The 23875-nt window shown below is 32.6% G+C and overlaps 2 protein-coding genes across 2 annotated transcripts; one reads left to right on the top strand and one right to left on the bottom strand.

Annotated features, from left to right (window-relative positions):
• The first annotated feature begins 937 nt into the window (after positions 1 to 937).
• LOC147067230 (VIP36-like protein) lies at positions 938 to 12716 on the top strand. The gene is made up of 6 exons (XM_085955011.1): positions 938 to 1121; positions 1227 to 1342; positions 5564 to 5761; positions 6783 to 6945; positions 7257 to 7423; positions 10367 to 12716. Exons 1-6 carry the CDS (start codon positions 959 to 961, stop codon positions 10583 to 10585), a joined length of 1026 nt encoding a protein of 341 aa, XP_085811137.1. The 5' UTR covers positions 938 to 958; the 3' UTR covers positions 10586 to 12716.
• Positions 12717 to 16705: 3989 nt separating this feature from the next.
• LOC147067231 (protein CREG1-like) lies at positions 16706 to 21498 on the bottom strand. Its single transcript, XM_085955012.1, has 6 exons — positions 21322 to 21498; positions 19969 to 20232; positions 19608 to 19762; positions 18823 to 18942; positions 18037 to 18118; positions 16706 to 17706 (listed from the first exon to the last, which is right to left on the bottom strand). Exons 2-6 carry the CDS (start codon positions 20219 to 20221, stop codon positions 17534 to 17536), a joined length of 783 nt encoding a protein of 260 aa, XP_085811138.1. The 5' UTR covers positions 20222 to 20232; positions 21322 to 21498; the 3' UTR covers positions 16706 to 17533.
• Positions 21499 to 23875: the final 2377 nt, after the last annotated feature.

Here is a 23875-nt window from a genome sequence, read left to right on the forward strand (position 1 = left end):
AAATGATATTGCAATTTATCACTAACGCACTATGTATATTTCAACTATTATTTATGTAACAGTTTTTCATGAATTTATTATTATTCACATTTTGATGAATAAATTAAACTATGTGTATTTACAAAACGGTCAAAACAACTTATGTGACATCACAAACTGTATTTTTATTATTTTTGTATTAAAAATAAAAGATTTTTGTAAACAAAATAATAATCTTAGACCATTTTCTGATTATAATAAAGCATTCTTCATAATTTTAATGTTTAAATGTAACATTATTTTTTTATTCAGTTTTATCCTTCTCCTGCACAATTTGAGAAAGTGCACATAGATGGTTTTGCTAAAACGGTGACGTTATTCTGTACTGATAGGTACCTATACGATAATAATATATAGGTAGGTACGAACAACATCATGTGATAGTATTTATTAAATAATATTATGTGATCGTCTAAGCTCTTTTTTCATTCTAGTATTTTTTATTTGGAAAACTTCGTATGAGATACATATAAAATTCCAAAATAATAATATTTTATATTTATTATTTTTATATTTTATTAGATTTTAATTTGTAGAATGAACATTTTGATACATGCAGTACCATCTCTTGAGATCTTCTAGAACTGTCTAAATTGTCACACTGAATTTACTACAGTTATTGATAATACCGACCATTGCAATGATACCAAACTTGAAAATGTCCACAATTGAATATTTTTTAATTAAAATTTAAACCAAAACAGCAGTAGATTTCTATTTTAAATTACAAAAAATATTTAATTATTTCAATAATGGAATTTAATGTTTTATTTGCAGTTTGTTACCAACAAGATAACTTTATTTTTTTAATTTACCAGTGTAAAGGTTTTTTTTATTGTGTGCTGTCGTTATTTACTCTTTGGAATATGCGGGAATATGTATGGCTATGGCAACTCATATAGCGCCAAGGTTCACAAAAATGACGGTGTATACGTGCGTCAAAAATCTGTCAGAAATGTTCTCCATAAAAAAAGCCGCTTTAAAATACGTAGTTTTAATATTTTTGATAATAGGAATTAACGCACAATGGAATACGAAAGATTACATGAAGAGAGAACACTCGCTAACGAAACCATATCAAGGTGAGTTTGATAATTGGCAGGATATCACGATGTTTTTCATTGACAAAGTGGATTGTGAATTGCCTGTAATTATGTATGATTTTAAAACAATTATTTAATTGCTAGGTACTGGAACATCTATACCATTTTGGGATTTAACAGGGCACACTATGGTTACACCTAAACATGTCAGAATAACATCAGATGAACAATCAAAAAGTGGTGCTATTTGGAATTCTGTCGTAAGTTAACTTCTCAAAATTTATTCTACACACTGATTATATCTTATTCATAGAAATCTATTGTATAATAAAAAATACTCTCGCAAACCGAATTTCGGTTGGTTTTACAATAACTATTAATTAACAGAATTTTTTATAAAAAAATCGTTGTAATTTGACAATGTAAGTAATCTGACTTCAAATCTGATATTGAATACCTTTGAAAGCTTTGTTTTCATCGAGAGTGATTAGATTTACATTGTATTGTGTGTTGTGCAAAATACCTTTGAAAGCTTTGTTTTCATCAAGAGTGATTAGATTTACATTATATTGTGTGTTGTGCAATCATTCTAGGCAAAATGATTATTTACAAGCTGATAATATAAATAGTCAACTTATAATAGATATGTATATTATTTAATATGCTTAACAATACTAGTCTATTCTGAATTACATTACGGAAGTTCTTATACAAAATATGGTACAAGTCGGTTATGGGGAAGCTAGCGGCAAACGCATTTTGAAAATAGCCGATATACTGGATTATTTGTTAGGTTGGGTTAGTTTAGGTTAGGTTAGGTTTTTTTTCTTTAATTCATAAATTTTGCCCAAAATCGGCTATGCCAATTAGCGCGGTTCCCACCTGGCTTCCCCATAACCGACTTGTACCCAAAATATTATGTCAAATGGAAAATAATTTAATCGAACGATGTCAGCCTAAAGCCGCATTGACACGGTCCAAGTACGATCCAAATAGACTTGGATAAGAATAATTAGTATGAAGATGTCTCATCCAAGTGACAGCTCCATACTATTTATTCCTATCCAAGTTAACTTGGATGAGTAGTACGCGGTCCAAGTAGCTTGGATAGGAATAATTAGTATGAAGATGTCACATACGAGTGCACTTGGATAGGAATAAATAGTATGAAGCTGTCACTTGGATGAGACATCTTCATACTAATTATTCCTATCCAAGTCTACTTGGATCGTACTTGGACCGTGTCAACGCGGCTTAAATAACGTTGACCCTGGATTTAAAATCGATGAGATCATTTTTTATCATAATTTGAAAGAATGTGTTTGCAGGCAACATTCATAAACATAAATGAATATTATATATCATCATCATATTAAGGTTGAACTCATGTGCAATGTTAGAGGGCCATGCATAAAATGTCAAATAACAATAAATCGAAATAACGCCAATATTACATGTTTTAACGAAAATGTAATAACAGTAGTTGCTAAACTGCTAGTTAGTGATGTCACATCGCGCAACTTATAAATTTTGATTCCTCGATAATTAATTTTAAATTTTGAAATTGTCTTGATTTGTGAAACAATGCAAATGGCACAATTATAAATTGAATAAGATAAATGAATAGTAAATATAAACTTTAAATAATTTATTGACTAGGTACTTTATTTACTTAGTTAATTGAATATCGGACAAAGTATTCCATTTATTATGTAGTTGAATGGTAACATAGTCTGGCGTTCCATATATATATTTATATAGTGGAACAATTTAACCTTAAAATTGCGCGGATTGCGATTTCTTCTACTGAGCACGAATCACATAGGGTAAATTTGATTATTGTTATTATTTCCGACTGCTCTTACATGAAACAAGCCTATTGCATCGTTTTCTCTCACTCGACATTACATTATATTTTCAGTCAAAACTATCGAACTTCATGCTTAGGTATGTGGTATAGCTTCGTTCTTGTCATGGATAAATAGCGATAGCTGAGGCAGAATTGACATTTACTATGAAAAGAGATCTAATGATTTCTTTATGTACCTATTATTATTTATTTCAATCAGCCTATTACAATTTTATCACCAGTGTATTTGAGACTGTCATCTTGTTTATTACACTTCTTGTACAATTAACTACCTACCTCATAAAATAAATGTAGGTAATATTTTGCAATGTGGCCTAGGTATCCACTTGAATGCAGAATGCTTCCAGTTGCATAATACTTTAATGGCAGAAGAAGCTGTAACTTTGGGGCTATATGTAACTAGATCTTTATCGTAATCTTACGCAAATCCATCTTAACCATATGACATATTGCATTATTACCACTAAACTCAATCGAAATTCGGGAGCATTGTATCTATAGTATGGATCCTGTATAATCCCTGATGTATGTCTTTCATAAATGTACGATTACTGTTTTAAAAGTTTGTAAATGTTCTGAGAAATCTACAAAACCGTTGTCACTTCGACGACGTCTACCATTTTTGATTTTTGGCGTTCGAATATTTTCATCACAGTACACAGTGACATTAGATTGTGATGTTTAAATGTTTTGTGACATTCATCATTAAGCCAATCAATGGGTAATTAGCTTACAAGGATTTTTGTAACATTTCATGCATTGGGCTCTACTATAGCACTTAATGAGTTTTACCTCTGATAACACAAATTATAATAACTATAACAATAATTATTATTCTTATACTATTCAAATGATTACTTGTTTCTCATGCAAATAATTAATCTTTGACGCGTTTAATTCTACATAATAATAATTTTTTTTTCTCTTGTATGAAATTAATTTTTGCTTTGTATTTTTATTATAACTCGCTTTACTATAAACAATTCTTTTTAATTTTAATGTCATGTTGTGAATGTAGTGAATTAATAATTTGTTGTCTACCTACACATTTTTTTAAATAAATAAAATGATAATCAACATAGGTATATTATGTTGTGATGAGAAATAATTAAACATGGAAATTAATCGAAATGAAATTTTGCTGCAGTTAATTCATAAATAATTATGTTATAATAATTGACACACATATATAACAAATAAAACAATATAATTGTTATTTATGTTGCACACAGTGAATGGAGCATTGCTAGACTATCACAAAATGTCTAAACTGATTACATAAAAGCAATATATCATTTTGGACAACAACTAACTCTAACAAAAAAATAATGTGTTATTAATTTGTATAATATACTCATTCCATTAAATTATGATTTTATTAGGAATATTGCAGTCGTTCCCCATTCATTTTTGCACCTCAGCTCAATAGCTGTTAAAAATAGTTACCATCACCCCTGCTGGTGTCGGACAGAAAACCTATCCAACGCTTGCTGTCTTCAGCACCATGAAGATTCTAGAATCATCACGATCCTGTCATGAGGGTGATGTGAGAAATAATAATATATCATCATACCACTTTCATTGTAAAGTGTGAATAATTAGCCAATGACTGTATTTGCTAATAGAAATAGATAATATAATTGCCAATAGATGCTAGAAATAAAAATAAATGTATATACACATATTACTTATTGTTTGTTTTAACAAAGTCTGGCAAGAGCAATTTGAATCAGGTGCCAGGTATCCAATCCAAATAATAACGATTTATTGTAAACATTGTGGCAATGACCTCTGTGACATTTATATTATCATGTATACTTACATACTTATACATTTCTGCAATTTGAATAAATTGAATATGTGACAAAGATGGTTGACAGTTCACAATCTTCAAAACATGTTTATTTTGCTGTAGTTCATCGATCTTTCTACATATTCCTTTCTCGCTTACATCAATATATTAGTAGTTTATGACTATACTGTTTGATGTAGGTAGAATCATTCTGTCTACCTCATTGTTCTTAGTCAATGGTTAAGGCCATGCATTAGTTGAGGCACGGTCTAAAAAGATCGTTGCTAGGCGATGTGCGGATTGCGGGTCGCGGGTGCAAAAGACGCCTGTCAAACGAAATATTATTTCTCATATAAATCCAACATACGTCCATTTTATGTTCTGTTTATTATTCTATTAGTAACAATAATAATATATTCATTGACATGTTTTCTTTTTAAAGTAAATGGGTAACGTTTTTAGTCATCTTTACACGATTTTAGAATTAATTGGCCCGTCGCCATCACGCAGCAAAGTGACGTATGTCTAACTCGACGTTCTCTCAATGAATGCGAAGCGAGTACAAAATTTCGTCACGCATACAGTTGAAAATTATTTGGCGTTTCACTGATGCGTCACCTTAACCACACCAATACATCTACATCTCAAACTATTGAACCATATTTCTTGCTCATTATTCTTCTTATTTTTTAATATCATAAACATCCAAATTGTTTGTATAGCACATCACAGGTACAGTAGATTAAATCAATATGTTGTAGTATTGGTATATTCGATAAATAAATGAAAAAAAGTGAATACAGTGATACTTGTTTTTAGCCATGTATGTCGAGAAATTGGGAGCTTCAAATGCAATTCAAAGTTCATGGGAAAGGCAAAGACCTTTTCGGAGATGGCATGGCGATATGGTACGCGAAAGACAGAATGCGAGCAGGACCAGTGTTTGGAAATGTAGACTATTTTACAGGTCTCGCTGTGATACTCGACACTTATAGCAATCACAATGGAATTCATAATGTAAGTAATATAATTTTGCACTCATTTTACTTTTCTTATCAATTTTTAAATATAAACTTTTGTTTCATGAACACCTATAATTCTTTATCTGCGTTGTTTTATTCGATCTTCATGAATGTTAACATTGGATCTAAGATTTTTTTCATTGAAATTTTTGACGAAAATTTCATATATTTGATTTAAAAAATACTTGTCACATTTACTTCCTTGGTAGCCAAAAATACACTATAATAATATATTCTTTTTAACACTACAACAAGCCTACAGGGCTAATGACAGTAGTCTAGTTTAACAGTAGTGTATTTAGTAATATAAGTGAAACAATCACAGCTTTGAAAAAATCATATAAATATATTGTGTCCTCACCGAGAATCTAACCTGGAGCTCCTGGATGAAAGGCCAGTGCCTTACGCACTGCATCACGTGAGAGAGATAATTTAAACACATTGATCTCCAGGAGATAGACTCGCAAAGTAAAAGTTTATGTATGCACTGTGACAACACACAGCCTCGCTAAAATGATGAGTAATTATTGTTCTATGTGTGACTAATTGACTAATCTGAAATAAAAACAAATTTTGTCAAGCTTAGCTTAGAGACAAGTGACCGGCGAAATGACCGGCCTGACGCAATGTGATATATCATCCTATTGGAGTCACAATCAATACCTGTGGCCGGCAGATCGAAAAAAAATCAATAATCGCAGAAAAAAATGCAACAAAATAAAAAAACCTCCTTACATATTCCACATTATGTTAATTTTTTTTTACCTAGTTAAGGCCATGACACACGCCACTGCAAATCGATGCAGACTATAGTGCCACAGCACAGGTCTTACTCGATTACAAATGGATCCAATTGGAATCGAGTAAGAACCAACACAGTTTGTGTCAATTTTCTATAAAATGCAGCGCCGTGTGTCTTGGACCTTAACGGGAGACTAAAAAAAATGTTCTGTGGTTGGCTCAATATGTACAAGCATTAAACCTACACGTTTTATTCATTTTTTTTCAATTTCCAGCATCAGCATCCATATATTTCAGCAATGATAAACAATGGAACTCTTCATTATGATCATGACAGAGACGGCACACACACTCAAATAGCGGGATGTGAAGCACGATTTAGGAACCTGGATAGAGACACCCATATCTCTTTGAAATATGAAAATGATGTTCTTACGGGTAATAAAAATGGATATTATAACATTATTCTTATATAGGTAGGTTTTGTAGTAAAACTGTAAAATTATTAATCCAACTCATCAGCACAATCCAATGCGTGTCTTGGCCAAAAATTACACAACCATCAATGCTTCTAAATATTAAATCTTAGGAATCGATCATTCATCTTTGTTATAAAAAAACCACAACTTGGGACGAAAAGATTCATAATGGCATTTCTCAACTGTGCCAATTTAAATTAAAATTAATTTGTGCTTTATAATATTGGAGCCGTCAATAATCGGTATTTGATCCAAATCTATTTTTTGCAGTATCCACCGATATGGATGGTAAGAACGCTTGGAAGGAGTGCTTCACGGTCCAAGGAGTTCTTCTCCCCACAGGGTATTACTTTGGAATTTCTGCTACTACGGGTGACCTCAGTGACAATCACGATGTCCTCTCGGTGAAAACTTATGAACTGGAGCAACCTGAAGATGTAAGGCTCTTTACATACTAAACCAATATTGTAATTGATAGATGGTCCTTATCAGATTATCAGAAACTCGAAACCTAACACAATAGATATAATATATACATACCTACTTGTCTGTTATCTCTCATTGGCATTGAAAGATATTCATATGTACTGATATTATATTACTATCCATATAAAGCTTTAGTCAACTGTGTTCATTCACCACAAATGGACGTATTTTTCCACATTTATTCCATTCATGACATTTTATTGTTTATCACAATATTATGATAGGTAAGTATAAAATATATTTGTGGGGGGGGTTACTGCCAAAAGTTGGTAAAGCCTCAATTACATTGAGCTTCTTTACGAGCTGTTAATTGACGAATTTAAAAGCGGGCGATTCAGCTACTGCGATTTGATGATTCCACACAAAACTTTCCATTCGCTGAGAAGCCACAAGCCAGCGACTATTTTGACGTAACGTAGTTCATTTTTTTACCGGGAGGTTGGTACTGCGCTCTACTGCGCAGACGCAGTAGGCCCACACGCCGGCGTGTAGCGTGTAAAGTTGACCGGTAGAGTGTTAACAACCTGCTTATTAGCTTATTCGATGATTACACTGGGCGACTTTACAGGCAGATTGTAAATTCGCCAATAAACAGCTCGTAAAGAAGCATGTAATTGAGGCTTAAGTCTTGAAATCATCTAAAAGTTTGAGATACCATTTATATATCGGATGACTTGGAATTTTTTTTCTAGCATACGTATTATTTATATATAGACAAAATCCATTGTTAACTCTAAATATCCAGATTATCAAATTACCAACTTTTACCAGCAACTTAACTCCACGATATACATAATATTATATTATGTATTTCTATGTGCAAAAAGAAAAAGCAGTTGTCTAAAATCAGTACCTTTCAGGAGACTCAAGAAAATATCGTGTTTTGAACTACTACACAGTTGCATGCTTTTCTTGCGCACACAAATTCAACAATGCATAAAATACATATATATATTAGGTAATTGAACTGCCGTTCACGTGATCCATTATAATAGTTTTGAAACAAAATTATTTTTGTTAATAATTATTCTACTTTATCTGAGTCATTTACGTTGACAGCTGTTTCATGCTATACACCCATGTTCAGAATGGTAAGTTATAGTCGAACCATTCCGAAGATGTGTAGCCTGAAATAGCTGTCAACTAGGATAGAAAAAATAGGATTAACAAAAATGTCTTTATAATTAACTATTTCTTTTATTCAAATGAATAATTCATAAGATTTAAGAATATATCATTCTGATTATTGAACATATCGTGGCTTAAGAAACAACACCGCGGAAGTCAATTAATTAAAATTTTCAGGGGAAACAAAAAACGTCTCAAAAAATTGAAAATTGATACCTTTTAACTTATTTTTTTGTGTTTAGTTAAAAAAATGTTTCTTTTAACTAAACACAAAAAAAAAATAAGTTAAAAGGTATCAATTTTCAATTTTTTGAGACGTTTTTGTTTCCCCTGAAAATTTTTATTAATTGACTTCCGCGGTGTTGTTTCTTAAGCGACGATATATAATTTAGAAAAACACTTTCTGAGAGAGTATATTACAGTGGCGAAGGGTGGAGGTAGGCTGTTAAGATCCGCCATAAATAGTGCACATTAAACTTTTTCAGACATACATATTTGTTTTCATTGAAATAAGACTACAATTTACAGATAGTGTAGGTTAGATTTTAAAATTCAATTAAACTCTGAGAAACCAAGCCATAATAGATATTAGTCAAAAAATACATGTCTATCTATAAAATATCTAAAATTATGCAATTGAATCATACATAACTTTGAGTATTTTATAGATAGAATAATATTTTTTATTTATTATAGTTTGGTTTACGCAGGGCTTAATGAATCAAAAAAAAGAACCAAAAATATGTGTAATATGTAGTTTTAATCCAACGAAAACAAATAACTATGAATGAAAAATTGTACACAATTTTGTCGTATTGCCCAAATTAGACCAAATCTATTATGGTTTCGTTTAGGCAGGGTTTAATTGATTTTAAAAAACTAACTAATACCATCTGTAAATTGTAGTCTTAGTTCAATAAAAACAAATACATATGACTAACAATGTTTGGTGTGCACTATTTATAGCGAATCTTAACAGCCTACCTCCACCCTTCGCCACTGGTATATTATAACCAACAGAAAAAATCTTTTTTGAAAAAAGTTAGCCACCCCGGCCGGGATTCGAACCCTGCATCTCCACGTGTAAACGCACCAAACGTCGCATTTATCCAATATGCTACGGCGTGACATACTAATTGCGACAAATTTTAACTATTGGTCACTTTGCAAGTAGTTATATCTAAAAAATATTGGAGAAATTCCACGACGTCGGTTAGTAATCGAAGTAATAGTAAATTGTTACCTACTTTGATTTAAGAAACAAAAATCGATTGCCAAATTAGCTTGATTTCGAAGAGCGCTTATGAGTAGGTATTAAAAAAAGTGACCAATAGTTAGAATTTGTCGCAATTAGTATGTCACGCCGTAGCATATTGGATAAATGCGACGTTTGGGGCGTTTACCCATGGAGATGCAGGGTTCGATTCCCGGCCGGGGTGGCTTACCTTTTTCAAAAAAGATTTTTTCTATTGGTTATAATATACTCTCTCAGAAAGTGTTTTTCTAAATTATATATGTTCAAAAATGTCTTTGTTTCAAAACCATCATGAAATATACTATTTTTAACAGCCAAAATAGGTTACCATAAATGTATTTATGCTTGCATTCCTTGGGAATTTTTATACTATATTTTCACTATCAGTGTATATTGACACAATATTATGGTGGTTTTGCCGTATATGAAATAACGTTATGTATTTTCTATACCTACCGTATTTTGAACACATAAATTTGTCATGTAAGTCACTGTTTTGTCTTATTTCTAGACTGCCAGCCAGCAGCAAGATCGCTCACAAATTATCCCATCGGCGACATTGTTTGAGCCGCCGAGAGACCATGTCGAAGATCCCAAACCGTCTTCTCTTTCCGGAATAAAAATATTCCTGCTCCTTCTGGTTGGAGCAATCGCCATTGTAGGTGCCGTTGTCATTGGCATCATGTTCTACCAAAAGCAACAAGAAAACACAAGAAAAAGATTTTACTAAAAAGTTACTCGTAATTAATCGGATCAGTTTAGGTAACCAAGGCATGGGTTAAATTCATTGAATTCATTGAACTACTTAGCTGTCTATTTTCTCAGATATAATTTACTATGTATTTGTATTGGGTGTCTTGAATTTATTATATTAGATGATTCCATTGACTTACTAGTGAACACAGATTGTGAAGGATAAAAGGTCCCTAGTAAATCAACCGGGTCTGCTCATACAAACTTTATTCTTTCGTAACCAGATAAGTACAGTTGAATGTGGTGATTTCAATACTAAATAGTAATTGAAATAGTAGTAATTCGCAAAATATCATGGATCTATTTATGCGTGAGCCTATGTTACTGCTAAAGTCGGTGGATGATTCAATGAAAATTGAAATATGAATTTGTTACCTAAATCTGCCATATAAAAAATTAAAGACAATTCGGTGTTGATAATATTTTGTGTTAATTAACATTTAAAAATAATGATATGGACAATAAAGTGAAAAATTGTTTTTATTCCTAAGGTCTTGTGTTGCAGTCATTAAAATTTAATTCATTATATTACATATACACAGTTTTGTTTTTTAGTTTAGTTAATCATAAATGAGAATTAAGTCTTTTATACCTAAAATAGGAACAGTTAACTCACATTTGTAATAAATCAGCTTGTGAATGGAAAATAACTAAATTGCTATTTACAATAATTTCTCTCGAGGGTTTTTTACAGCTTCCTATTTTATTTACAAACTTGCTACCTATGTATTAATTTATTTCTTTATTTTTTTTTTCTTTTTGCTGAATTAATTTTTATTACATCAATGAAATAATAAAACTAGGTTCAACTCATGTTGACGATTAAAACAATTCCAAATAAATTATAAACCACCGTTATTATATTGTATTTTGATATTGATCATTTTTCGAAGTGTTTACTGAATTGTGCCAGTTCACTATTATGTATTTACATAATTTATGTGATTTAAAATAATTCCCTAAAAAATACTGTTCCATCTATGATGACTTAAAAATTAGATTTCAGTAATTAAATGATATGCATGATTTTGGGCTAAAAAACCAATGATAAGTTTTATGACAAATTATATTAAATCATCTTAATTTCTTGTATAGAGCAAGTGCAATAGTTAAATAGTTATACATAATTACATACATATAATTTATTACTGGTTACAAATCGATTTATTTTAACTCTATTACTTTCGTATATTCCATCAAATCAAATGACTAGTTTAAACATTCAACAACCCTTGACTTGCTTTTTCAGTAAAAATAAAAATGTACATTTCTATTGAAATAATTTATATACATACTAGTGAATCCAAATGAAATATAATAATTACAATTGCAAGACAAAGAGAATTTTAGCAAGAACACTCATGTATACAAAATGATTTAAATCTGCCTCGACTAACTTTAAACAGAGTATAATTCTATTTGAAAGCAGTCAATAATAAATGAAAGCCAATGATATAAATCCCAAAATATAATATATACGTAATATTAATTATTAATTGAACTCGTTTAAAAACTGTACAATTTAACTCTTGCACTATTGCTCGCTACCTACCTTACTTTGTAATCTGATATTTTCACATGCAATAAATCATTAAAACAAAACGCTTCTGATTCTTCTTTCAGTATTGCCAAGTTTTATTTGTTCAAGGTACTAGGATTCATTGAGTTATAGACATTTTATCAAGTACATAGATTATAATTAAAATAAGATTAATTGAAAAATAAACAGATCATAAATTTTCATAGAAAACAGGACGTGTAAAAACAAGGAGTAAATTAATATTTTATGGTCTCTGCAGGGTGAAAGTTATTATATTAACATGACAGTCCAGCACGGATGTGGAAATTATCATAATATTATATTTACACCCAGTCCAGCATTACTGCAGGTTTAAATACTGATTATGGCGCTAGACATATCAATTGAGCGTGTTTTCTTTATTACATTATCCTAAGGCATAAAGCCCATTGACGCAGTGAGTGCGGCGCTCGCGCAAAATTTCTACAAGTGGCGCGTAAATCATCGAAAATACAACGTAATCAAATACGCCAGCGCACACTGGACTTGACGATGCCTTGTGTCCCGCCTGCCGCATGAGTCACCGTTTTTCGCTTCTCGGCGATACGATTTAATGAAAATACAAAGAAGTCCATTCATTGAACACGGCTACCAAAATCACGCTGCTCGAGGCGTCGTCGATCGACGGGCGAAAAGCAATTATTTAATAACAGAGAATCATTGTTTAATTTTATTGCGTGTCCAGTTTATCTCTGGTTGAATAATGTCGTCGTAAATATTAATTACAAGCCCCTATTTTTATTGCTTTGTTATGAGAGGCGCTGTAATAATAATTATTTTGTGCTGCTTGGGCCGCTTATTACATAGGTGAAGGGTAATGCGCGGCACGAGACGTGTGATTATGGTTATGAATAAACGCTTCATACGCGGACTTCGCCCGCTCTACGCGTTCTATGGGCACTATCGCTAAGGAGCGTTTGATTAACTGATAATTTTGATGTTAATAATTATTCTTATATTTATGGCCTTCTCAAGTAGCCTTACTAGTACTGTTAGCATACAGTCCATTATACATAATATATTATGGGTTATGCAATTTATGAGATTTCCTGGATGCAATAAAAATTAGAGCTGACATTTCAACACACTTTCAGATTTAATTTTACACGATTTTTATTTGTGTTTTTTTTTCTGTCATAAATGGCTGTAAGTTTTTCGCTCAACCTTTCCCCCTGGGTTCCTGTACTCTGGATTAAACATAAAGTGAAAAAAATAGTGATTTTTGTCAAATGCAGCCTGCGCTCACTATTGCATGAGGCATAATATACGAGGGTGGGTCAATAATTCCTTAGAAAAAAGCATTAAAACAGTTTTTATTTTTGTATTTTTTTTTTTATTTCTCAACATAATCTCCTTGGAGCTCAATACACTTGGTTAGACGTTTCTCAATTTTTTTTAAACCGTCAGAAAAATAAGTTTTCGGAAGGTCCTCAAAATAAGCATTTGTCCGATCGATGACTTCTTCATTTGAAAAAAAACGTTGTCCACTTAGCCATTTTTTTATGTTTGGGAAAAGGAAAAAGTCACTGGGGGCTAAATCTGGCGAATACGGTGGGTGGTCGAATTTGAACTTCAATTCTTCAATTTTAGCCATTGATCGTAAACATGTGTGAACACGGGAATTGTCCTGATGAAAGAGGATTTTTTTCCTGTTTAAATGAGGCCGTTTTTCTTCAATTTTGTTTTTTAGCTGGTCCAATAAAGATGCATAATAATCCCCTGTTATTGTTTTTCCTTTTTCCAAATAGTCAACGAAAATAATTCCACGTGCATCCCAAAATACAGTAGCCATAACCTTACCAGCTGATTTTACGGTTTTCGCCTTCTTTGGACATGGTTCGCCTTTCGCAATCCACTGCTTTGACTGTTTTTTCGTCTCGGGAGTATAGTGGTGTATCCATGTTTCATCTACAGTCACAAAGCGACGAAAAAATTCATCCGGATTGCGTTGCATGAGCGACAACAGGGCTTTAGAGGCCACCACCCTATTGCGTTTATTGTCGACTGTGAGCAAACGCGGCACCCATCTTGCAGAAATTTTTTTCATGCCCAATTTGTCATGTAAAATAGAAATGACGCTACCTTTTGAGATCCCTGTAACCTCAATTATCTCACTCAACTTTAATCTTCGGTCACTTAGCACCATATCGTGGATTTTATTGATCATTTCTGGTGTAGTCACCTCTACAGGACGTCCTGAGCGTGGTTCATCCTTTGTTGATGTACGACCACGTTTAAATTCATTTAACCAGTTATAAATAGTTGCAAGTGAAGGAGCAGATATGCCGTGAACTAAATCCAACTCATTTTTCATTTCCTTTGCTGTTAACCCTTTTATATTAAAATGTTTAATAACAGCTCTAAACTCAATTTTCTCCATTTTTGTAAACAAGCAAATTTTTTTTTTTAAATGTACGAGAAACACAACAACCCGACCAATCTGATTGAAACTTCGCAGCATACTGAATCGGTAGTGCCGCTGCATGAAAACAAACCGCTTACAGTACTAGTCGCGCCACCTGTCGGCTTTTCTAAGGACTTATTGACCCACCCTCGTACCATTCAAAAGTCTTTTTAGATTAAAAACAAACTGAATTTATGTGAAAACATTTTTCGCACATACTATAATACCATGTATCCAATTTAACTTTTACACCATTATTCATTATAATATGTACATACTAGGGCCGACTATATACAGGCTGTGACATTGAATTACAAATTACGATAGTAGTGCTAGTTACTGATTATCTTCGAAAGCAATGCGGTAACCTGTAATAAATGAAAATTTTCCATTGCATATTTCGTTAAAATTATTACTGTTTATTTCATATGCAACAATCATCATTTTCAACAAACAGTTTACCATATTGCGTTTGAAGTACGAGCAAAAAACTACCACCGAAGATTATGTCTTAGTGTCACAGCCTGACTATGGGAGGCCTTAGTACATACTGATCATTGATCAACTAAACTAATGAGTATTTTTTTTCTATTTGATAGACTGGTCTTTAAGAATGAGAGTTTTGTACATACATACATACAATTGCCACATAAAATAATTACTAATATATTAGTCAGAAGAATAAAAAAATATAGATAGATAATAAATTACAAACTATTTTATTTTTTGATCATTTGTAAAAAATTTTGAAATATTCGATTAAGTAGTATCACATTTCACATCACATCATCATAAGTCTATACTTTAAAACATAATATTTAGGAGTATGCAATATGTACATATCGACTGCACTATCCAAGAATAATAATTGGCTAAGTATTTGTTTGATTATTAACAAATTAATATGTTCAAGTATAAACAAAGAATTAAAAATGATTTACCTTAATATGTCATATCGACACCTCCTAAGGCCAGAACTGCGTTTTTGGCTATTTTAACTTGATTGCCTTTTTTTAAATAATTTTAAAGAGAATACAACAATAATAATCGAAAAAAAATTATGATTCTAACATTAAAAATTAACACTGTTGTCATTAAAATTTATGAAAATCGTACTACTGAAAAGTACCATTTTGCAGTTCCGACCTTAGACGTAGGAAGTGTCGATGTGAGTTATAATGGTCGAAAATTAAGAACGTGTTGAAAGCATTTATTGAATGGAAAAAAGTGTACTTTGAGATAATATATTAAACCATTGAGGGTGGAAGTAGTCCGCAGACAGTGCAATGTGTAGATAGCAGTTAAAACCTAAAAATTACAACATTTTAATAATTCAATATTTTTAATAATCAGCAAAACACTGCCGTGAGAACGGACATATGATCACCTCCCGCCGGCTGAAGAAATGCTTAAGTGCCGGGTGTCAGTTGTCCATCACAGGAATGAACGAGTAAACAGTGCATTCCTGTCATTGTGTCGTGTGAAATCCATTGTTGGACTGATAACGTTTGTACCTTAATCAAATTTCGCAGACAAAATCCCAGGAATCTATCCGCAATGTGGGAACAAAACAATAAATTTACCCACGCTGTGGATAGCATTTTCTTTGTCTACTTTCAATATAAAAACAGACGTGGCAATCCAACAAGAACTCAGTACCTTAAATTCGCTCGTCTTAATAACACGCCGCTCGCTTCAACGTTAAAATAACTTTTATCACAAACACTATCGTCGTAATCTAATTTATAAACTTTGTATTATTCAAGCTGTAAATTGAATCTGTAATTTGTGTTAAGGGATAATAAATTTGGGGAATTACTTTTATACGCATCAAAACCTTCTGATTTTACTCATCACCTACCCCTCATCACACCATCCCTTGCAACACCATCATTAAATAATTAATATTACGAATGAAAATGTTGCAATTTACTCGAAATTATGAGTCATTTACAAACTAATAGAACATTTACCGAATATATTCTACTACATAACATTATTCCACAATAGAATTAAAGTACAGTAAGACCTCATTATACGAATTCCATGGGACCGAAAATCGAAAAAAAAATCGAATTACAAAATATAAAAATTATTTTTTTGATTTTCATTGATTCCGTTTACGATCATAGATGTGCCTACGAAATTTCTGATTCCGTGTGTTAATGGGTCATAAAATGTCAGGATTATTTATATTACCTTCTTAAAATAAGTAATTTATGATGTTTTAAGAAAAATCTGTCACAATTTTCAATGACTGGCTCATGAAATAGTGTATATGCCAGGACTCTGAAATCATTTCGAATTACGAAATTCAAATTAAAGTTATGGTTTTATATAAAAATAGTGTACAAGGGACTTTTTTTATGCGAAAATTTCGAATTATCCATGTTCTTATTAACAAGGTTTTACTGTACAATGCACATATTATTGAAAAGGAATATTAATTTCAAAAATTACTATAACCACAGACATCTCATGTACCACTTTACTCTCAATTTTAGTTAGAATATGTTTTCAATACTATTATGTACTTTTTATGGTATAAATATATTTTATGTGATCATGACAAAATATTGATTTCTGGGATGAGAAAAGCCGGCAACATAATCACATATTATATCTACATCTTTCCTACAAAGTCTAAAAATTATTCAGTCATAGCTCACAAAAAAATCCCTATCTTAATTTTCGACCTTTATGCGGCACAGGGCCTTTAATAACTAAGTAATCGGTTAAATATCTTTATATGGGTAGTAATCATATCATGAGCAATCTTATCTCTAATTGATCATTATTTATTATATAGTACATTCAAATTATTCTTCCTGGTAGGTTTGTATAAACTATAGGTACATAGTTAAATATGTAGGATTAAAAATATAAAAAATATATCAATATATTATGTATTGAGCAATTTTCGAGAATAAGTAGTATAATAATTACACTTGTGTGGCAACAATTCCATCATCTCTTTCTGGGAAGAGAATTTTCTTGCTAGTCGCTGGGGGATCGTAGGAAAAATAATCTTTAACAGGGATATGCTTCGGCCCGCCGAACCAGTCCAACATATAAATTTCACTGATAATCAACTTTGCAACATAAAACTTGTGATCTGAAAAAAATAATGGGTACATGATAATTATGTATCACTGCAATATATTAAACCTACTCCAAACCGAAAACATTTGTAGGCGAACAGTGTTTTCCATACGCGGGTGATTACAAAAATACTTGGACATGTATCAGAACAGTATATTAAATGTCCGGATAGAAATGTTCGTAAACACAAACTTTTGATCAGTGTTCATTTGTTCACGGACATTGTATCTTGTAATGGATCAGGCATTGTAATATAAACTTTGTTTTAAGTCTCACGCTATTAAGAAACGTGTGAAATGAAAATTGTAAGACTTAATTTTAATAATTATGACAATGATTTTACCTAGTGGCAATGTTTTCATTCCTGGATGCCTGGTGAAAAGAGCGTTTTCAGCAAAAGCATGCTCTTGAGTGCTATTATCAACCTGCAAGAAAAAGGTATAAGCAGTAAGCATCAACATGTATGGCGGGTCAATAAAGAAGTATCAGAATAATATTATAAATATCAAATCCTACAGGACAAGCATTAAGGCTATACTTCAGCTGGGGCACGGGGTCTAAAACGATTGTGACTACACGACGCGAAGATTGTGCAAACGACGCCTGCAGAACAAAACATAATTTGTCATAAAAATTCAACATGCGTCGATTTAATGTTCTGTTTATTGTTCTATTAGTAACAATAATAATATATTCATTGACATGTTTTCTTTTTCAAGTAAATAGGTAACGTTTTTTAGTCATCTTTACACGATTTAAGAATTAATACCCCCGTCACCATCACGAAACAAATAGACGTGTTCACAGCCCGACGTTCACTCTCCGATTGCCAGCGAGTCCAAAATTTCATCGCGCCTATAGTTGAAAATTATTTGCCGTTTCACTGAAGTATGCTCTTAAAACAATTGACATCTCAGTATGATCACAATATCGAAGCTCGATTCTATATAAATAAAAAGATATGCATTTTTATTTTTCTAGAAAAATCAAGAATTAGCATTGTCTGGAATTATTAATTTTTTTCAAACAACCTGCAATGCCCCTGGGAATAGATCATACTTTGAATTTTTTCTTTTTTTAGCACTGTATTAATCAGGTAAGTAATGTACGGAATGTAAATAAAGAGTACCGTTTTCATAGACCCTGCGAGAAATACTCGTGAACATCTTGGATCATCCGGTTCATATCCCTGACCGGTACAGTATCCTGTGGTTGCTAACGTTACGGATATGGTACAACGATTAACTTTCTGCAAAGAAAACAGAAAAAAGTGATAAGTAGATGAAGAGTTTAAACTGTTTAAAGTAAAAATTACTGAAAAAAAACAAATATGATTTAAATAAATTGGATCTAGTGAGAAACAAATCTAATAACTGCTGTTGGTGGATGCCGAGTTTAACCTGCTGGTTGAGCACGTAATGGAGGACATCATATGTGCCGAATCTACTATCATGAAGTTTTTCGACTGTGGGACGAAAACTATCTATGTTTAACGCAGCGATAGCAACATTCTGTGTTGAAAAAAATTCTGTACTCTCACATGCTGGCTAATGCCATCGCATTCTTTTCTTTCGACCATGTCCAATCCTAATAGGATCATATGGGCCTCCACAGAGTAGAGGTTTGTATTGACAGATTTTGTTTTTTTACGAGAAATGGATGTCAGCCACTTGCTCAACCTATTAGGTCCATACCTGACACCCACAAATTGAAAAACAATATGTGTACTTGCCAGACCCAGGATTCGAACCTGGGACCCACGGCGTTATAGTGCGATGCTTAAGCCGCGCGGCCACCGTGGGCATGCCATCGCATACGGCCACATAATTAATTATAATATCCAAATCTAAAATTAATTAAAATTCTGTCATACCTAATTATAATGTGTTTTATAACCTCATGAATAAAACTTACTTCTAAGTCTCTAGATGTAAAATCAAGCGGAGTAAGATAAAAATAAGGAGTGCCAGTAGATATTTCAACCGGTCCATCGCACATCGAAGCAACATTTGTAAAAGGAAATCCTTTCAAAGGTGCCTCTGTTGAAATAGTCGCTATTGATGCCCAATCTGAAATGGTTAATTAGTTACTACAAAATAAAAAAAAAGTGAATACAGCATATCACAATTAATAAAATATTGTTTAAATAGGTCAGAACATAATTTGCTAAGAAAAATCTATTCTATTTACAGTGATTTCTGTACCATCACATAGACAAGGGATTTTGGAAAAAAAAATAATGATAGGTGGATAATTTCTGAATAAGTTATAATACCTGCATTATGGACAACAAATCTAGCCATAGCTATTATCTCCTTATGGTCAGGAGGTGTAATTTCATGACTTTTCTCCGAATGCCTATTCTTTCCGTGATGGAATACATCATATTTTTTAACTTCCTGTTTATAAGGAAGTTCTCTCTTTAATTCATCAACAAATTTATTATAATTGCCATGATAATATCCCTCCGCATTAATACATAAAATTAATAGCATCAGTGCTGTACATAATATAGTTTTTTGTCCCATTATTTGATCTCCTAAAATCAGAAAAAAGGTATCATTGTTTTAAATAAAATAATTAAATCATATGTAGTTTGCACGGTCGAATTTTCCATGGCCCACAATATAAATATCAGAAGTTGCCCCTCTTTTTCCTACAATGTCGTGCAATCAGACGTTACGATATGCAAAATAATAAAATGATTTTGTGAACAAAATAGCAAGGCGGATATTTAAAATTGACCTTTTTTTAAATTACGTTTTTAGTAAGTTGTTTATTTCGGGGCCCCCAATATGTATCAGCACAGGGTCCCTTCAACCGTAAATCCGGCCCTAGACTAGTCTGCCATCATAACTGGTGCACTCAAAATCAGTAAGAACTTTATTTTATTGTGAAATTTAAATAGTTTCCTATTTTTGTTTTCAGAAAGTATTCAAATTACACATTGCAATTAAAAACAGAAAATACGTAGGGCGAATTTACTCTATAAAACAATTATTTTATAAACAAAATTAAACGTAATGTACCTTAAATTCTATCATTAAAACCGGTACCTACTGAAATAATTAGTAGAAACAATAGAAATCTACATGTCTGCAAAATGATGTGCCATCGCTGGAATTGTAAGTTTCTTTGTTTCCATTCACATAAGGTCAAATGAAGTTAAATACCTGTGCATGCGTTATTTATATTTCAATATGATATAATAGAAATTACGTGTCATGCTGCTAACAACTGGAAATTCAGATGGTGAATAATCTTTTTTATGCAAGATACACCTACTTATCAATTTAAATTTTAAATATTGTAAGTCTCTTAGCCAGATACCTAATCCGTATATTTTTTTATACACATACCTATAGGTATTTTAGTAGGATTGGAGTTATTTGATTTAATTAACTTATAATTCAAGCGTTTTGTTTATCAATAAAAACAGTAAAATCTTTAGAAAAAAATTGTCATCTTTGTTATGAACAAAGACGCGCAGTTTTTTTGTCAATTGGCGGAGCTAAATATTCGCAGTTGGTAAAACATATCGTGACAGTCCAATGTTTTGTAAAATCACATCGTACGTTGATTTGAGTAAATAAAGACTATTTAAACACAAGTTAGTGGTGAATATTACCGTTCAACAATGCTGGCTGTAATTCACTTGAGTGTTTCAACTTTCGAAGCACCACCAATTCTCCAATTCAGCGTTAAAACAAAGAGAAAACTTGACGACCGTGTAAAGGTAAACTGATTAACTGAATAACATTGTATTGTGTCAATTCATCAATTCAATTTGTTATTATTGTGCACTGTCAACGGTGTTGCAATCTTTTCAAAGTGGAATTATAGTACAGAGCCTCCAAAATTATAGTATTTGGGGAAAAAATATAGTACGCGTTGTCATCTGTTGAAAATGTATAGGTTTTTTGTTTCTCTGAAAAAAAAATAACGGAGAATTTGAGAAACTCCGAGACCTCTTTTTATTTAGGTACCTCTTCCGTCCAAAAATGCTTACCGAAGAATTCAAGAAATTTCATTTTAAACCAAAGTCAAGGGATTTTTTACGTTTTTCGAGCAATTTTTTTTCCAAGTTCTCCAAATCTTCTTATGTTGCGAAATTATAGTACTTTGCACCAATTTATCGAACGGAAATATAGAAATTTTAGTACTTTTTACATATTTTTTTTCGATATTCAAAATTATAGTATTTTCGGCGTACTATACCTGTTTTATATCGTACATAGTATCAGGAATATTCACTGGGTTGTTGTTAGACTCAGCGAAGTAAGACGCAAAGGTGAGGGTATTATCACTTTACAAAGCAGACATGTGCTGTATTATAAAGGAACCAATGACAGACGCACGAGCGGTGTTGGATTTGTTGTCAACAAAGCCTAGGAGCCATAGTCGATTTCAACTGCAATTATGACAGGGTCACAAGCGTGATACTCAAAATCAATGCTAATCAATTCAGATTTTGTAAGTATATGCTCCGACACAGAGCTATCCTGATGAAAAAGTGGAAGAGTTTTACGAGGAAATAACATCCTTGAAAAATAAAAGTAAATGCCTTTTCAACATCATATCAACATCAACATCGGAAATTACACCTCCCACCAAAAACTTTCGAGGGCAACATTGAATCTTATGGAGCATAGAAGGAAAACCAAGAGCGATAGACAGGCACAAAACGATATGGAGTTTTCATCACTTTGCAAAACCCTCCGAAGGAAGATAAGAGAAGACCTTCGTAAATTCAATGTTTACCTCATACAAGCAATTGTGAAAGCAGGCAGAAGTTAAAACAAAAACAAGCAATGCTTGTCGATAGGAAAACGTCAAATCACTAAAAGCAAAAGATGGTTCTATCATCTGAAATTGAGAACACTTGTTAAGCCGAATTGAAGAGTTCTACAGCGATCTCTACAGTGATGACATTGACAATACTACTTTAGACTTAGATCTTCAGAGAAATGGAAATTCGGAAAACCATACTCCCAAAATCACATCCTGGGAAGTAACCTATGCTATAAATTACATGAAAAGTGGGAAAGCCCCCGGAGAAGACGGTCTAACGATAGATACCCTCAAAAAAGCGGAAAAGGATGCAAATGAAGTACTTGCACAATTGTTCACAGCCTGCATATGCAAAGAAGATGTCCCAGAGATATGGAAAAATGCCAGCCTTGTCATTCTTCACAAAAAGGTGACAGAGAAGACCTAGCAAATTATCGTCCAATAAGTCTACTCCCTATTCTCTACAAGACGTTCACAAAAATTCTCTCAAACCGTCTGCAAAATGTACTAGACGAGAACCAACCGAGAGAACAAGCCGGATTTAGAGGAGGATACAGCACTATGGACCATATCCAAGTCGTCAGAGAAATCAAAGAGCGGTGCCAGGAGTACAAACTGCCACTAGGCATGGGTTTTATAGACTATGAGAAGGCGTTTGATTCGATAAAGAAATGTTCAATACTCGACGCACTCAAAAGACAAGGAATCCCTGGGCGCTATATAAATATTTTCAATAATATATACAGTAGCGCAACAGCATCTGTAAATCTCCATAAACCATCGCGCAGATTTCCTATCAGCAAGGGAGTCCGACAAGGTGATACAATCTCACCTAAACTATTTACAGCTACCCTTGAAGACTTATTAAGGCAACTTGACTGGAATGACAAAGGGATCCCCATAAATGGAGAATACCTAAGTCATCTGTGCTTTGCCGATGACATAGTAATTTTCTCGCAAGACTCAGATGACCTCCAAAACAAAATGCAGGAACTCGCTGAAGTAAGCAACAAAGTAGGTTTGAAAATAAATGTAACAAAGACGAAAGTCATGTTCAACTGCTTTGCAGGCCAAAAAGAGATCCTCATCAATGGCACTCAGCTCGAACAAGTGAAAAGCTACATCTATCTGGGACAACAAGTATCTATGGATAGATGTATATTTTATGAAATTGTTCGCAGAGTAAAGTTAGGCTGGAGTTCTTTTGGCCGCCTGAATAATATCTTCAAAAGTGACCTTCCACTGTGCCTAAAGCGCAAACCAGTGTGTGCTTTCCGTGATCACATATGCGTGTGAAACATGCACCCTAAGTAAAAGAGAGATCCAGAAACTTAGAGTAGCACAACGTGGTATGGAGAGGTGCATGCTGGGCATAACGCGAAAGGACAAAA

This window comes from Rhyacophila brunnea, unplaced genomic scaffold (assembly GCF_057557595.1).
Source record: "Rhyacophila brunnea isolate RB1 unplaced genomic scaffold, BYU_Rbru_1.0 scaffold_4, whole genome shotgun sequence".
NCBI classification, from domain to species: domain Eukaryota; kingdom Metazoa; phylum Arthropoda; class Insecta; order Trichoptera; family Rhyacophilidae; genus Rhyacophila; species Rhyacophila brunnea.